We start from the raw sequence: 14,957 nt of genomic DNA, 5'->3' as shown, positions 1-14,957 counted from the left end.
AATCAAAACCATAATGAGATACCATTTCACACTCACTAGAATGGATATGCTTTAAAAAAAAAAAAACCAAAAAATAAAAAATGTTGGTGAAAATATAGAGAAATAGGAACTCTTGTAAATTTTAGGTGGGAATGTAAAATAGTGTAGCTGCTGTGGAAAAGCTTGGAGTTCCACAGAAAGTTAAGTATAAAATTATGATATGACTTGCAATCCCACTTCTAGATATATATATCCAAAAGACTTGAATGCAGAAACTCAAACAGATAATGCACACCAATATTCATAGCAGCATTATTCCAAATAACCAAACATTGTAAGCAACTCAAGTCCATCATCAGATGAATGGATAAACAAAATGTGGATATACATACAATGGAATATTATTCAGCTGTAAAAAGGAATAAGGTTCTGAAAAATGTGACATGGGTGAACCTTGAAGACGTCTGTTGAGTGAAATAAGTCAGATACAAAAATGACAAATATTGTATGATTTCACTTATATGAAATAGCTATAATAGAGACCAAAAGTAGATTATAGGTTACCAGGAATGAGAGGAAGGGGAATAGGAATTAATGTTTATGAATAAAGAGTTTCTATTTGAAATTATGGAAAAGTTTTGGTAATGGTAGCATAACACTGTGAATACAATTAATACCACTGGATTGTATATTTGAAAGTGGTTAAAATGGGAACTTTTGTGTTGTATATATGTTACCACAATAATGTTTTTTAAAAATGAAGGAGACTTTAAGACATTTCTAGATACAACCAACACCAACAACAACAACAGAGAATTATCGCTAGTAGACCTGCTCTACAAAAAATACTTCAGGCTGAAACTAAAGGAAACTAGGAAAGCAGATGTGGTTCAGGTGACTGGGCTCCTACCTACCAAATGGGAGGTCACTGGTTTGGATCCTGGTGCCTCCTAAAAGAAGACAGTGAGCTGGAATGATGGGTAGGTGTAGCAAGCTGACACAACAAGAGACACAAGAAGAGGGAACATAATGAGAGACACAGCAAAGCAGGGAGCAGAGGTTCCCAGTGCCTCCTAAAGAAGACAGTGAACTGATGCAATGGGTAGGCATGGAGAGCTGATGAGAAAGGTTAACACAACAAGAGATGCCGGGAGGAAAAGCAATGAGAGACACAAAGCAGGGAGCGGAGGTGGCTCAAGTGAGTAGGCATCGCCCTCCCACATCAGAGGTCCCAGGTTCAGTTCCCGGTGCCTTCTAAAAAGGAACAGGGAAGACAAACAGACACAGCAAGTGCAAACAACAAGGGGGATAGGGAGAAATAAATAAACTAAATAAATCTTCTAAAAAATAAAATAAAGGAAACAAAACTAACTTGAACATACACGAACAGTAAAGGTAAATACATAAGCAACTATAAAATCAGTAGTAATCTATTTTTGGTTTATAACTCCTCTTCTTGTATGATTTAAAAGACAACTACAGGGAGCAGATGTGGCTCAAGCAATTGGGTGCCCACCTCCCACATAGGAGGTCCCGGGTTCACTTCCTGGTGCCTCCTAAAGAAGAGCAAAGGCCGCAAAGAGCAGATGCCTCAGCGAGCAGATGCTGCAACCAGCAAGATGCCAGGACCAGCAGACACTGCAACCAGCAGGGAGCAGAAGTGACTCGAGCGGTTGGGCATTTGCCTCCCCACGGAAGGTCCCAGGTTCAGTTCCTGGTGCCTCCTAAAGAAGATGAGCAGATAGATGAGGAAGCCATCTGGGTGGGGGGATAAAATTTTTTTAAATAGTAATAAATAAAATAAAATAAATCTTTAAAAAAAGACAACTACATAAAATAATCACGAATCTACATCAGTGGCACATAATGTATAAAGATGTAACTTGTGACAGTAACAACATAAAGCCGGGGCACAGAACTATTTAGAAGCAACACTTTGTATATGATTGGCACTAAGTTGGTATTAATTAAAACTAGATTGTTATAAATTAAGATATTAATTGTAATCCCTGGTCAATGACAAAGAAAATAACTAAAAATATATATATAGCAAAAGGAATAAAAAGGTGTTACAGGGAAGTGGACTTGGCCCAACGGTTAGGGCGTCCGTCTACCACATGGGAGGTCCGCAGTTCAAACCCCAGTCCTCCTTGACCCATGTGGAGCTGGCCCATGTGCAATGCTGATGTGTGCAAGGAGTACCCTGCCACTCAGGGGTGTCCCCCACATAGGAGAGCCCCACACGCAAGGAGTACGCCCCCATAAGGAGAGCTGCTCAGCATGAAAGAAAGTGCAGCCTGCCTAAGAATGGTGCCACCCACACAGAGAACTGACACAACAAGATGACGCAACAAAGAGAAACACAGATTCCCGTGCTGCTGACAACAACAGAAGTGGACGAAGAAGACACAGCAAATAGACTCAGAGAACAGACAACTGGAGTGGGGGGGTGGAGGGGAAGGGGAGAGAAATAAATAAATAAAGATAAAATCTTTAAAAAAAAAAAAGGTGTTACAGGTTGAATTGTGTTCCATCAAAACATGTTTTCAAGTCCTGATCCCCCAGTCCTCTGAATGTGACATTATTTAATAGGTTTTTTTAAGATGAGGGCAAACTGGATTAGGGTGGCCCTAATCCAATATGACTTGTGTCCTTCTAAAACAGAGGGAAATTTGGACAGAGAGACAGAAACAAGAGAGAATACACTGTGTGAAATTTAGAAATAGAGACTGGAGTTACACTGTCCCAAGCCAAGGAGCGCCTGGACTATCAGGAGCCAGGCAAGAGGCATGGAACAGATTCCTTCCTAGAGCCTTCAGATGGAACCTGGCCTGGCCAACACCTTGATATTGAACGTCTAGCTTCTAGAACTCTGAAACAACAAATTTCCACTGTTTTTAACACTTAGCTTATGATACTTTGTATGGCAGCCCTAGGAAATTATGACAAAGGAAATCAAAATGGCACACTAGAAAATATTTAACACAAAAAAGGACAGTAATAGAGGAATTGAAGAACAAAAAACTATATAGTGTATATAGAAAACAAATAATGAAATGGCAGGAATAACTCCTGATCAGTAATTACATTAAATATAAATGGGTTGGGAGTGGTGGTAGTTCCAGTGGTTGAGCACCAGCTTCCCATGTACAAGGTACCATGTTTGATCCCCAGTACCTCCTACAAACAAAAAACAAACAAACAAATGAGAAAAACTAACTCTCATTGGGGAGCAGATGTAGCTCAGTGGTTGAGCACCTGTTTCCCATGCATGAGGTCCTGGGTTCAATCCTGGGTATCTTCTAAAGCAACAACCACAAAAACATACATGGACTAAACTCTCCAATTAAAAAGCAAATATTGACATAGGAATTAATAAAAACAAACACATGATCCAACTATATGCTGTCTATAAGAGCTCCATTTTAGATTCAAAGGCACAAAAAGGTTGTGGTAGTGAATGGATGGAAGATATACTCCATATAAACAATAACCAAAAGACAGTTTCAGTGGCTCTACTATATCAAAATAGACCTTAAGGCAAAAATTGCTAAAAGAAACAGAGAAGGCCATTGTATAATGATAAAAGGGTCAATCCATCAAGCAGATATAATAAATATAAACATATATGCACCTAACTACAGAGCCCCAAGATACATGAAGCAAGAAATGAGAGAATTAAAGGAGAATATAATTCAACAATAATAGCTGGAGATTTTAACACCCCACATTCAATAAAGTATAGAACAACTGCACAAAAGACAAACAAGGACACTCATCCCAACAAACAGCAGAATAACATTCTTATCAAGTGCACATGGAATATTCTTCAGGATAGACCATATGTGAGGCTATAAAACTAACCTTGATAAATTTCAAAATATTGAAATCATACAAAGTATCTTCTCTTATCACAATGGAATGAAATAAGAAATCAATAACAGAAGTAAAACTGGAAAATTCACAGATATGGGAAATTAAACAACATGCATTTAAACAATAAATCAAAATTAGAAATCACAAAGGAAAATAGAAAATAATTAGAGATAAAATAAAACACTATATCAAATTTATGAGATGCGGTGAAAATAGTGCTCAGAGGGAAACTTAGTTGTAAAAGCCTATATTAAACCAACAGCTTCTCTAATAATAAAAAAGTGTGACAGTTTGAGATTACTTATGAATTCCAAAAAGAGAGATAGTGGTATTAACTGGTCTGTTCCTCTGGGTGTGACAATACTTTGATTGTATTAATTCAGCTGAGACGTCTGAGTAAATTATGTTAAGATCAGGGCTTTGATTCAGCCACATCATTAGAGTGCGACTCAGCATTGAGTCCCAGCCCCATTGGTAGGCTGATAAAACAGACTCTCATACAGAAGTTGACAGGCAGAGAAGAACACAGAGGAAGAAAGACAGCTCATTAGACATGGCAGAGGCCCCGGGAAGAGAGATGAGCCTGATAGTCTACAGCTGACCTTCTGAAGAGAACAGAGCAGCTGAGCCCAGAAAGAAATGAACCCCAGGGAGAGAGACAAGCCTTACGCCAGCCTACAGCTGAGATCAGAAGAAGCTGGGACCATGGAGCCTTAAGAGAAAGAAAGAAGGCAAAACCCTTACAGACGTCATCTGCCATCTTGCTTCAACACGTAGTCAATGACTTTGGGAAAGAAAGTACTTCTTATGGTACCTTGAGTTGGACTCTTTTTTTTTTTTTTTTTTAAGATTTATTTATTCCCCACCCCCTTGTTGTTTGTGCTCACTGTCTTCTCTCAGCTGTTTGTGGCAGCATGGGCCAGTTTGCCTTCACCAGCAGGCCCTGGAAATCAAACCTGGGGCCTCCCATATGGTAGATGGGAGCCTAACCTCTTGAGTCACATCCACTTCCCAAGCTGAACTCTTTAGGGATTTGTGACTGTAAGCTTTTACCCAAATAAAAACTCTATAAAAGCCAACAGATCTCCGGTACTTTGCATCAGCACTCCTTTTGACTGACTAATACAAAAAGGATTTAAAAAGTCTACACTAAAAATAACTTCTCAAATAAATAACCTGACTTTCTACCTAAAGGAACTAGAAAAATATGAGTAAACTAAATCCAAAGCAAGTAGAAGCAAGAAAATAAAGACTAGATTAGAGCCATATGAAATAGAGAATAGAAAACACTAGAGAAAATCAATAAAACCAAATGTTGGTTCTTTGAAAAGTCCATCGAAATTGACAAGCCCTTAACTTTTACTAGACTAACAAATACAAACAGAGAAGACACAAATTACTAAAACAAGGAATGAAAGTAGCGTCATTACTACCTTTTTTTTTTCAGAAATAAAAAAGGATCACAAGAGAATATTATGAACAATTACATGCCAAAACTTAGATAACGTAGATGAAATGGAGAAATAAACATAGAAATAAATCATGACCTTGGATTTGGTAATGGTTTCTTAGATAAGATACCAAAAGCACAAGCATCAAAAGAAAAATAGATAAATTTGGACTTCATCAAAACTAGAAACACATACACTACCAAAACTGACTTTTAAAAAAGTAATAGAATATGTGAATACATCTATAACAAGTAGAGAATTGAATCAGTAATGAAAAACTTCCAAGAAAAAAAATCCCAGGACCAGATGGCATCACTAGGGAATTTTATCAAATGTTTAAAGAAGAATTACACCAATCCTTCTTAAACTCTTCCAAAAAATAGAGGCGGAGGGAGCACTTCTTCATGCATCCTAAGAGGCCAGCATTAGCCTGATAACAAAGCCAGAAAATGACATCACAAGGAAAGAAAACTATGGACCAATATCCCTAATGAATACAGATGTAAAAATCCTCTACAAAATATTAGTAAACTGAACCCAGAAACATATGTAAAGAAGTACGCACTGGGAGGTGGATTTGGCCCAGCCGTTGGGGCATTCGTCTACCATGTGGGAGGTCCGCGGTTCAGGCCCTGGGGCCTCCTTGATTCGTGTGGCCCACACCCAGTGCTGATGCAAGCAGGGAGTGCCGTGCCACATGGGGGTGTCCCTGTGGAGGAGCCCCATGCTCAGGGAGTGCGCCCCTTGGGGAGAGCCGTCCAGCGCGAAGGAGAGTTCAGCCTGCCCAGGGATGGCACCGCACATATGGAGAGCTGACACAACAAGATGAGGCAACAAAAAGAAACACAGATTCCCCTGCTGCAGACAACAACAGAAGCGGACAAAGAAGAACACACAGCAAATAGACACACAGAACAGACAACTGGGGCAGGAGGGTAGAAATAAATAAATAAATAAATCTTAAAAAAAAAAAGGGAAGAAGAAGTATGCATCATGATCAAATGGAATTTAACTTAGGAATGTAAGGTTGGGTCAATGTATGAAAATCAATCAATGTAATATACTATTAATATATTAAAAGGATGATGTAAAAAAACACATGATCAGAAACAACCAGGTGTTCATCAACCAATAAATGGATAAACAAATTGTGGTGTATAAACAAGATGGAATATCATGCAGCTCTAAGAAGAAATGAAGTCATGAAGCTTATGACAACATGGATGAACCTGGAGGACATTATGTTGAGTAAGGCAGCCAGACACAAAAGGACAAATGCTGTATGATTGTGCTATTATGGACTAAATATATTTTGTAAACTTATGGAATTAATAATTAGAATACAGGTCAACAGAAAATAGAATGAGGATAGAGGATGGAAAGCTGATCGTTACTCTGTGAAGAACTGGTTAAAAAGTTGTTTTTAAATCTTTGGAAATGAATGGTTATGGTGAGAGCACGACATGGTGTTTGTGACTAGCAGAGCTATTATGTGGGTATGACAGGGGTTGAAAGGGAAAGTCTAAGATCATGTATATTACTAGAAGGAAAGCTAAAAAATGTAACATGGGACTGTATAATATAGTGAAACCTCATGTGAAATACAATTATGGATGATATTGCATATGCAAGACTGTTTTTACAAAATATAAATACAATAAACTGGAGAGATGAAAACAGAATAGCAGCTATATACAGCAGGGGAAGCATAGAGGGATTGAGAGGTGATGAGGTTTGTTTGTCTATCTGTTTATTTTATTATTATTGGAATAATGAATATGATCTAAATGAAAATGCTCTAATAATCACAGTTAGGTGATTATACCAAATACCACTGATCGTACAAACAAACAAACAAAAAATATCTCAGTTGATACAGAAAAAAACCCAGAGCTAACATCTACTTAATGGTGAAAGACTGAAAGCTTCCCCCTAAGATAAAGACCAAGACAAGGATGGCTACACCTGACTCTTGCATTCAGTATGGTACTGGAGGGTCAATGGAAGTACAAAATGAATAAAAGACACCCAAATTGGAAAGAAAGAAGTAAAACTATCTTTATCCACAGATGACATGATCTTAAATATAGAAAATCCTGAAGAATTCACACACACAAAATTATTAGAGCTAATAAATGAATTCAGAAAAGCTGCAGGATACAAAGTCAGCATACAAAACTTAGTTCTTTTTCTATACACTAAAAGTGAATGATCCAAAAAATGAAATTAGAAAACTATTCCATTTAAAATAGAATAAATAGAATGAACTATTTAGGAATACATTTTAACCAAGGATGTACAAGACTCATACACTGAAAACTGCAAAACACTGTTGAAAGAAATTAAAGAGGACCTAAATAAATAAATTGAAAGACACTTCATGTTCATGAATTGGAAGATTTAATATTGGTGAGATGCCAGTAATCCCCCCAAAATTATCTACAGACTCAATGTCATCCCTGTCAAAATTCTAAATGTGTTTTTTACATAAATAGGTAAACTGACCCTAAAATTCCTATGGAATTGCAAGAATCCCAAATAGCCAAAGCAATCTTGAAAAAGAACAAAGCTGGAAGACATACACTCACTGATTTCAAAATTTATTACAAAGCTGCATAATCAGAACCGTGTGGTGCTTACCTAAGGATAGACATATACATAGATCAGTGGCATAGAACTGATGGGTTAATTTATTTTCAGGAAGGGTGCCAAGACCATTAAATGGGAATGAATAGTCTTTTCAACAAATGGTGTTTGGACAACTAGATAACTACATGTGAAAGAATTAAGTTGGACCTTTACCTCATACCATATTACAAAAATCAACTCAAGGGAGCAGATGTGGCTCAAGCAGTTGGGGGCCCACTTCCCACATGAGACATCCTGAGTTTGGTTCCTGGTGCCTCCTGAAGAAAAAGCAGCCAGACAATTAGCAGACAGAGAGCAAAGAGCAAAGAGTAGATGGCGAGCAGGGATAACAAGCAGGTGAATGCAAACAATAAACAACAAGAACAAAAAACAACAATGAGCAAAACAGATGTGGGAGCCATCTTAGGGGGGAATAAAAAACAACAAGCAAGACAATGAGCAACCAATGAGGAGACAATGAGCAAGAAAAAGATAAAGAACTAAATTTTTAAAAAGAGTTAAAAAAAAACACAAACGCGCAGAGAGCAGATGTGAGTTGAGCAGTTGAGCACCTGCCTCCCACATGGGAGGCCCCAGGTTCAGTTTCCAGTGCTTCCTAAAGAAACAAAACAAAACAAAAACAATGAGCTGACAGTGAGCAAAAAAAAAAAAACAAAACCAAAAGAGCATAAAACCAGCACAAATGAGGAAAAACAACAAGCAAACAGATGAAGGAGCCATCCTGAGGGAGAAGATGACTACCACTTGTAAAAACAAAAAATCAACTTAAAATGGATCAAAGATAAATATGACCTAAAACTGAAACACTCTTAGAAAAAAACAGAAATAAATCTTCATGACCTTGGATTTGGTAATGGTTTCTTAGATAAGACACTAAAAGCACAAGCAACAAAAGAAAAACAGATAAATTTGGACTTCATCAAAACTAAAAACCTTTACACATCAAAAACACTATGAAGAAAGTAAAGAAGAGCAGATGTGCCTCAAGCGGTTGAGTACCTGCTTCCCACATGGGATGTCCTGGGTTCAGTCCCCAGTGCCTCCTAAAAACAAAAACAAACAACAAGCAAACAAACAAAAAACCAACTCAGGTTGCTGATGTGGCTCAATGGCTGAGCACCAGCTTCCCACACATGAGGTCCCAGGTTCAATCCCCAGCCCCGGTACCTTAAAAAAAAAACAAAACAAAAAAAACAGACAACCCACAGATTGGGAGAAAATATCTGTAAGTCATATATCTAAAAAGAGTCTAATATTCAGACTATATAAAGAATTCTTTCAACAACAAAAGCAAACAACCCAATTTTTAAGTGGGCAAAGGATTTTCGGCAGTTTGAGATTATTTATGAATCCCCAAAAGAGGAAGCTTGTGTTAGTAAACTAAACTATTCCTCTGGGTGTGATACCCTTGGGTTATATTAAATTCAGCCGAGGGGCCTTTGATTAGATTATCTGTTTAAGATTGCTTTGAGGGCTTTTGAGGTGAGCACATTGAGGCCCTGCCCCCTTGATGGTCTGATATGGACAGACATTCACACAGACAGACAGAGAGTTCTGTCATTTTTAATCCTGCCGTAAGGAGAAGGTTTGGGCGCCTGGGGCCCCAGGGAGAGATGAGCCATTTGCCTGTAGTTTGCAGCTAACCTTGGGGAGAGAGAACAGCTGAGACTGGTGTTGAAGCCATGGAAAGAAACAAGCCCAATGCCAGGAGAGAGATGACTGCAGGGTCACTGGAGCAGGAAGCCTCCAGAGGCCCCCGGGCCCACAGAGCTCAGGAGGAAGAGGCAGCTCAGAGGGGAAGGGGAGACGCAGAGGTCGCCCGCCATCTTGCTTCAACACGTGGCAGCTGACTTGGGTGAGAGGACACCTCTTAAGTTGCCTTGAGTCAGACTTTTTACAGCCTTGGAACTACATGCTTCTACCCCAAATAAATACCCTTTATAAAAGCCAACAGGTTTCTGGTTCTTTGCATCAGCAGCCCTTTGGTGCCTTGCAAAGTACCTGAATGGACATTTTTCCAGTGAGAGCAAACAAATAGCCAATAAAACATGAAAAGACGCCCAACCACACTTGTCATTAGGGAAATTCAAATCAACACTGTTAGAGGTTTGCAATAATTAACGATCTGTAGCTCATTTTCCCCTGGATATGCATTGGGAAAAGGCAACCCCCTCCCCGGTGTCTGAGAGCACCGCACAGCACTTTCCCACAGGCTAAACAAAGGAACCCCGTAGAGGCAGGAATAAAGGGAGATAGAGATCTTCACCATCTGCATATCAGAGGGAGATGGAGATCTCTACTACCTCTACCTGCATATCAGAGGGAGACTGAGATGGAAACCTTCACTAGTTACATATCCTTTAATCCCTACTGATGAAAATAAACATCTGTACCTGCAGCATTCCAAGAAGCCATAAACTCCCTCAACCTCCTCCCACTAACTATCATTTCCCTACCTAGGAAAGTTCTGTATAAATTCAAGTCCTCCTCCCAGGAGTGGGCTGAAGTCTCTCTTTTAGACCCGCACCATGCTGGTGGGGGGGCTGACATCTGTTCTTCAGACCCCCTCTGTTGGGAGAGCTTCTCAATAAATACATTTTCGACCTGTGGTCAGTCAGTCTCCGTGTCCCAGTGAATGCCATTTTTCTCCAACAAAAACCATAAGATATCACTGCATACCCACTAGGATGGTGATAATTAAAAAAAAAAAAGTGCAGGTGAGGATATGGAGAAATTTGAACCCTTATACATTGCTGATGGGAATGGAAAATGGAAAACAATTTGGCGGTTCTTCGAAAAGTAAACCATAGAATTATCATATGACCCAGCAATTCCACCCCTAGGTATATACCCAAGTGAATTAAAAACAGGTCTTCAAACAAAAACTTGAACACAAATGTTCACAGCAGCATTATTCCCAATAGCCAAAAGACAGGAACAGCCCAGATGTCCATCACTGGAAAATGGATACACAAAATGTGGTCTATCCATACAATGGAATATTTTTCAGCCATGAAAAGGAATGAAGTTCTGATAACTGCTACAACATGGATGAACCTGGAAAACAGTAGGCTAAGTGAAAGAAGCCAGACTCGAAAGGCCATGAATTGTCTGACTCCATTTATATGAAATGTCCAGAATAGGCAACTCCATAGAGAGAGAAAGAGATTGGTGAATTCCAGGGGCTGGTGGGAGGGAAGAACAGAGACCAACTGCCTGACGGGGACTGGGATTCATTTGGGATGATGAAAATACTCTGATAGTGGTCACAGTCAGATGTGGGACAAGCGACTAAGTTGTACACTCTAAAATGATTACAATGGTGAATTTGATGGTTTGTGAATTCTCTCTCAATATTATAAAAATTAAGACTGGAAGGAAATCTATCAAAGTGATCACCTTTGGTGACTTTGGTTTTTACTGCTCCCTATTTTCCTAGTTGTTTACCACAAGCATGTAGTATTTTTGCAGTGGAAATCACGATAAACTCAAATCTCTACTGTCATTGTCTAAACTCTAATATGTACTCGAATGTCCTGGGGATTGCGATAAAATGCAGATTCCAATTCAGTAGCTCTGAGGTGGGGCCTGAAATTCTGCATTTCTAACAAGTTTCCAAACGATGTGGAGGCAGCTGGTCCCCAGAGCTGCAGCCGGAGGGTGCGGACTGAGCAGCCAATTCACCTGCGCGGGGGTGCCAGCGGCACAGAGGCTGGGGTTTGTGGGCCCCTCCCCCAGAAGGCTGCATTGTTTAGGACCCTACAAATGCTTTCATTGTTTATCTGAAACTTCTGCTTAACTGGCTGTCCTGGAATTTTACTTGCTAAATCTGGCATCCCTGGCCTGGGAGTGTTTCTGGGGTGGAAAAGGGTTGGAGGGCCGGGGGGTCCAGCCAACCCGCAACTGAGGCAGGGGAAGGTCCCTGGGGCACCCCACTCCTTCCGCCTCACTAGGCCAGCTTTGGCAGAACCCTCCCCTCGGCCCTTGGCACTCGTCCACCCACCTGGTCATGCCTGGAGGAAGGGGCTCCTGCAGACTGACACTGAGTCTCAGAGCAGGCTCCTTGCGCCAACAGCCACCCAGCCAGTGTAGCAATTCCCCGCGCCACCCCTCCCCGCGGCCTTCCTACCAGGCGGCCTTCTCACCCCAGCCCCGCGGTCAGGGTCAGCTCCTAAAGGCTAGGACGCGGTTCTGCAGTCACTGCCACAGCGACTGTGGGGCCAGGCAGAACTAGGTTGGACCGAGGCTTGGGCAAGTTCCTTAATTTCTCTGGGCCTCGATGTCCCCCCGTGACAGGCAGCTAGCACCTCCTACTCCCCAGGGCTTGGTGCTGAAGATCTGGGAGATGTTTCTGAGGGAAAAAAGCACTTAATGCACTGCCTGGCAAATAGGAGGCACTCAAGATATAAGGGAAAATGTCGTTGCTTTCGTTTCACCCCTGCAGCCCCCAACACACTGCTAAGCACAGAAGGCATTTAGTGCACTGCAGCAGTTTGATATGGTTATGAATTCCAAAAATAGATATTGGATTATGTTTGTAATCTGGTCTGTACCTGGCCATGACTGAGTTATGATTAGGGCTTTCATTGGGCCACGTCATTAGGGCGTGGGAAGGGGTGGGGACTCACAGATAAAAGACATGGCAAAGGACAGAGTTGTGGGTTTCTGATGTTGGAGTTTTGATGTTGGAATTTGATGCTGAAGACTTAAGCTGGAGCCCCGGGAAGTCAGCACACAGAGGAAAGAGAAGCCAGCCCCAGGAAGAGAGGAAACCTGAGCCCAGGAAGAAGCAAGCCCTGGGAAGAGAGGATTTGAGCCAGAAGAAGACCACAGAGGAATAGAGATGGCTCCTTAGACAGGGTAGAAACCCCAGGGAGAGAGACACAGCTGTTCACCTGGTAGTCTACAGCTGACCTCGTGGAGAAAACAGAGGAGCTGAGCCCAGAGGAACCCAGGAAGCCTGAACCTCACAGACATCGGCAGCCATCTTGCTCCAACAACTGGAAGTAGACTTTGCTGAGGGAAGTAACTTATGCTTTATGGCCTGGTAACTGTACACTCCTATCCCAAATAAATACCCTTTATAAAAACCAACCAATTTCTGGTATTTTGCATCAGCACCCCTTTGGCTGACAAATACATGCATGCTTGCAGAACTAAACTGCAGGAAAATTCTGAAGCAATGGCCAGATGTGCTTCACCAAAGCACACGTGGTTGACCAGCCATCTCCAGCCCTAGTTCTCATGACTTTAGGCAAAGCATTTTCCTCTGCTGTGGGCTGAGGTTTGTCAGCCGAATGAGCAACAGGACGGGAGAACCATTAACATCCTCTCATACATGTATTATCATTGCATGGATTATTATGCAACAGGATGAGAAAACCATTAACATCCTCTCATGCATGGATTATTATGCCCATTTGGCAGATGAGGAAAGTTGAGGCTACTGACTCGTAGAGCCTTTGTGACAGATTCAGGTCTTCCCACGCCTGCTGCAGTTCTGAGTAGGCTGACCCGTGATGCTCCCCTCCCCACCACCCATTAGCCCCAGTTCTGAGCTGGGGGTGGGAGTGGAGGTGCTGGATAGGGCCTGTACCTCACCTGACCGGCCTCAGCTGGGCAGGGTCCATGGGGCACGGGGTGGTTCAGGGATCCCAGTGTTCTCCCCAAGGCTGCAGCGATTCCTCTGGTTTTGCGTGTCTGGCTGGGCAGCCTATGGCCTATTCCACGCTGTTCTGGTGTCGGTGGCAGGACCGGGCTTGGTGAAGCTGGACTAGGCGTGTGTGCCTCTGCCTGCCTCCCCTGGTGCCTGTGATCTTTCTGTAGTGGCCAGAGCCTATACGTTCGTTTTCTTTGAATGCTGAGTCTACCAGGCCCCGGGGCAGAAGCGGTGTCGGCCGTCTTGCCTCTGGGCCCTGGACGGGCAGTCCTCCTCTCCCCTGCCCAGCTGCGCCACGCCCCCTCCTTTTCTCGCTTGGCTTCGGCCCTGTTCGTTTCCTCCTGTGATTGGCCTGAGAGAGGGGTGTGGGCTGATGGGTGCCCTACATGGAGACTGGAGGCAGCACCCCGGGCTGGCTGGCCCACCCCAGGCCCCCTGCCCACTGCCCTCAAGCCAAGCAGGCTCTGCTTCTTCCCACCTGGCCAAGCCAGGGCAGGGAGGACCCCGCGGCGGGCCCTCTGTGATGCCCCTGTTGCCGCGGCGATCCCGGATGAGAAGGCCCGAGCGTTCTGCCTCTGGAACCCCTGCCCAGCTCTGCTCCGCCTGCCCCAGGGACGGCTCTCTACTGCATGGCTTGCGAGCACAGGCTCGGCTGCAGCTGGAGTCTATTCCAGGCGCTCCCCTATCCCTTGGACTTGCCCTCAACCCTGACAGAGACCACTGTCCTAACAGGTAAGACTCGAACTCTCAGCAAACTGCCCCCCTTCAGAGAGACGGTGGTGGGCAGTGGAGAGCGCACAGGATTTGGAATCAGAGACTGCGATTCCATGCCCGACGTGACACTGTTGAGCTGCAGGACATTGGACAAGGAGGCCCGGTGCCTCGCATCCTCCACCGTAACGTGGGGGAGATGAACGCCGTCCTGAACCGTCTGTCACTCCCAGGCATGCCTCTGGGACTTCCCAGGCTGCTTGCCCATTGTGTAAGACCCTTCCATCCCTCTCAGTTCAGTGAGCAACCACTCGGGCTGCACAGGCTCCCTTCTCTGCGAAAGCTCCCTTGACCTCTGTGCACACGGCCCGGACTTCGGCCTTGCCCTTCTGCGGTGAGTGCAAGTGCCTCTCTCGTTTTATTTGACCATGAATTCTTGGAGAGCAGGAACCAGACTAGGTTCATTTCCAGCCCAAGGCCTGGCCTTGGAAATGCTTTGTCGAGCGACTATTTTGTGGAATGGAAAGCAGGAGAGGGCCGCCCTCCCGGGGCTGGCCCCAGTTCTTGGAGGGCCAATCCTGGCCCTGCACCCAGGCCTGCGTGTGCTGGCCCTGAGGAGTGCCTGGGCCGTG

The 14,957-nt window shown here is 43.1% G+C and overlaps 1 protein-coding gene across 1 annotated transcript in view; it reads right to left on the bottom strand.

The window, feature by feature from the left end:
- RAB3IL1 (RAB3A interacting protein like 1) overlaps nt 1-14,078 on the bottom strand; it is a 56,395-nt gene extending 42,317 nt beyond the window's left edge. Inside the window, exon 1 of the mRNA XM_058305313.2 lies at nt 13,557-14,078. Within this exon, the coding sequence (XP_058161296.2) occupies nt 13,557-13,585 (29 nt within the window). The 5' untranslated portion in view covers nt 13,586-14,078. The remainder of the gene's footprint in view (nt 1-13,556) is intronic.
- Between the last annotated feature and the right edge of the window lie 879 nt (nt 14,079-14,957).

Source organism: Dasypus novemcinctus, chromosome 10 (genome assembly GCF_030445035.2).
Source record: "Dasypus novemcinctus isolate mDasNov1 chromosome 10, mDasNov1.1.hap2, whole genome shotgun sequence".
Taxonomy (NCBI): domain Eukaryota; kingdom Metazoa; phylum Chordata; class Mammalia; order Cingulata; family Dasypodidae; genus Dasypus; species Dasypus novemcinctus.
The sequence above is the reverse complement of the archived record's forward strand: the minus strand, read 5'-3'. Positions and strand labels throughout refer to the sequence as shown.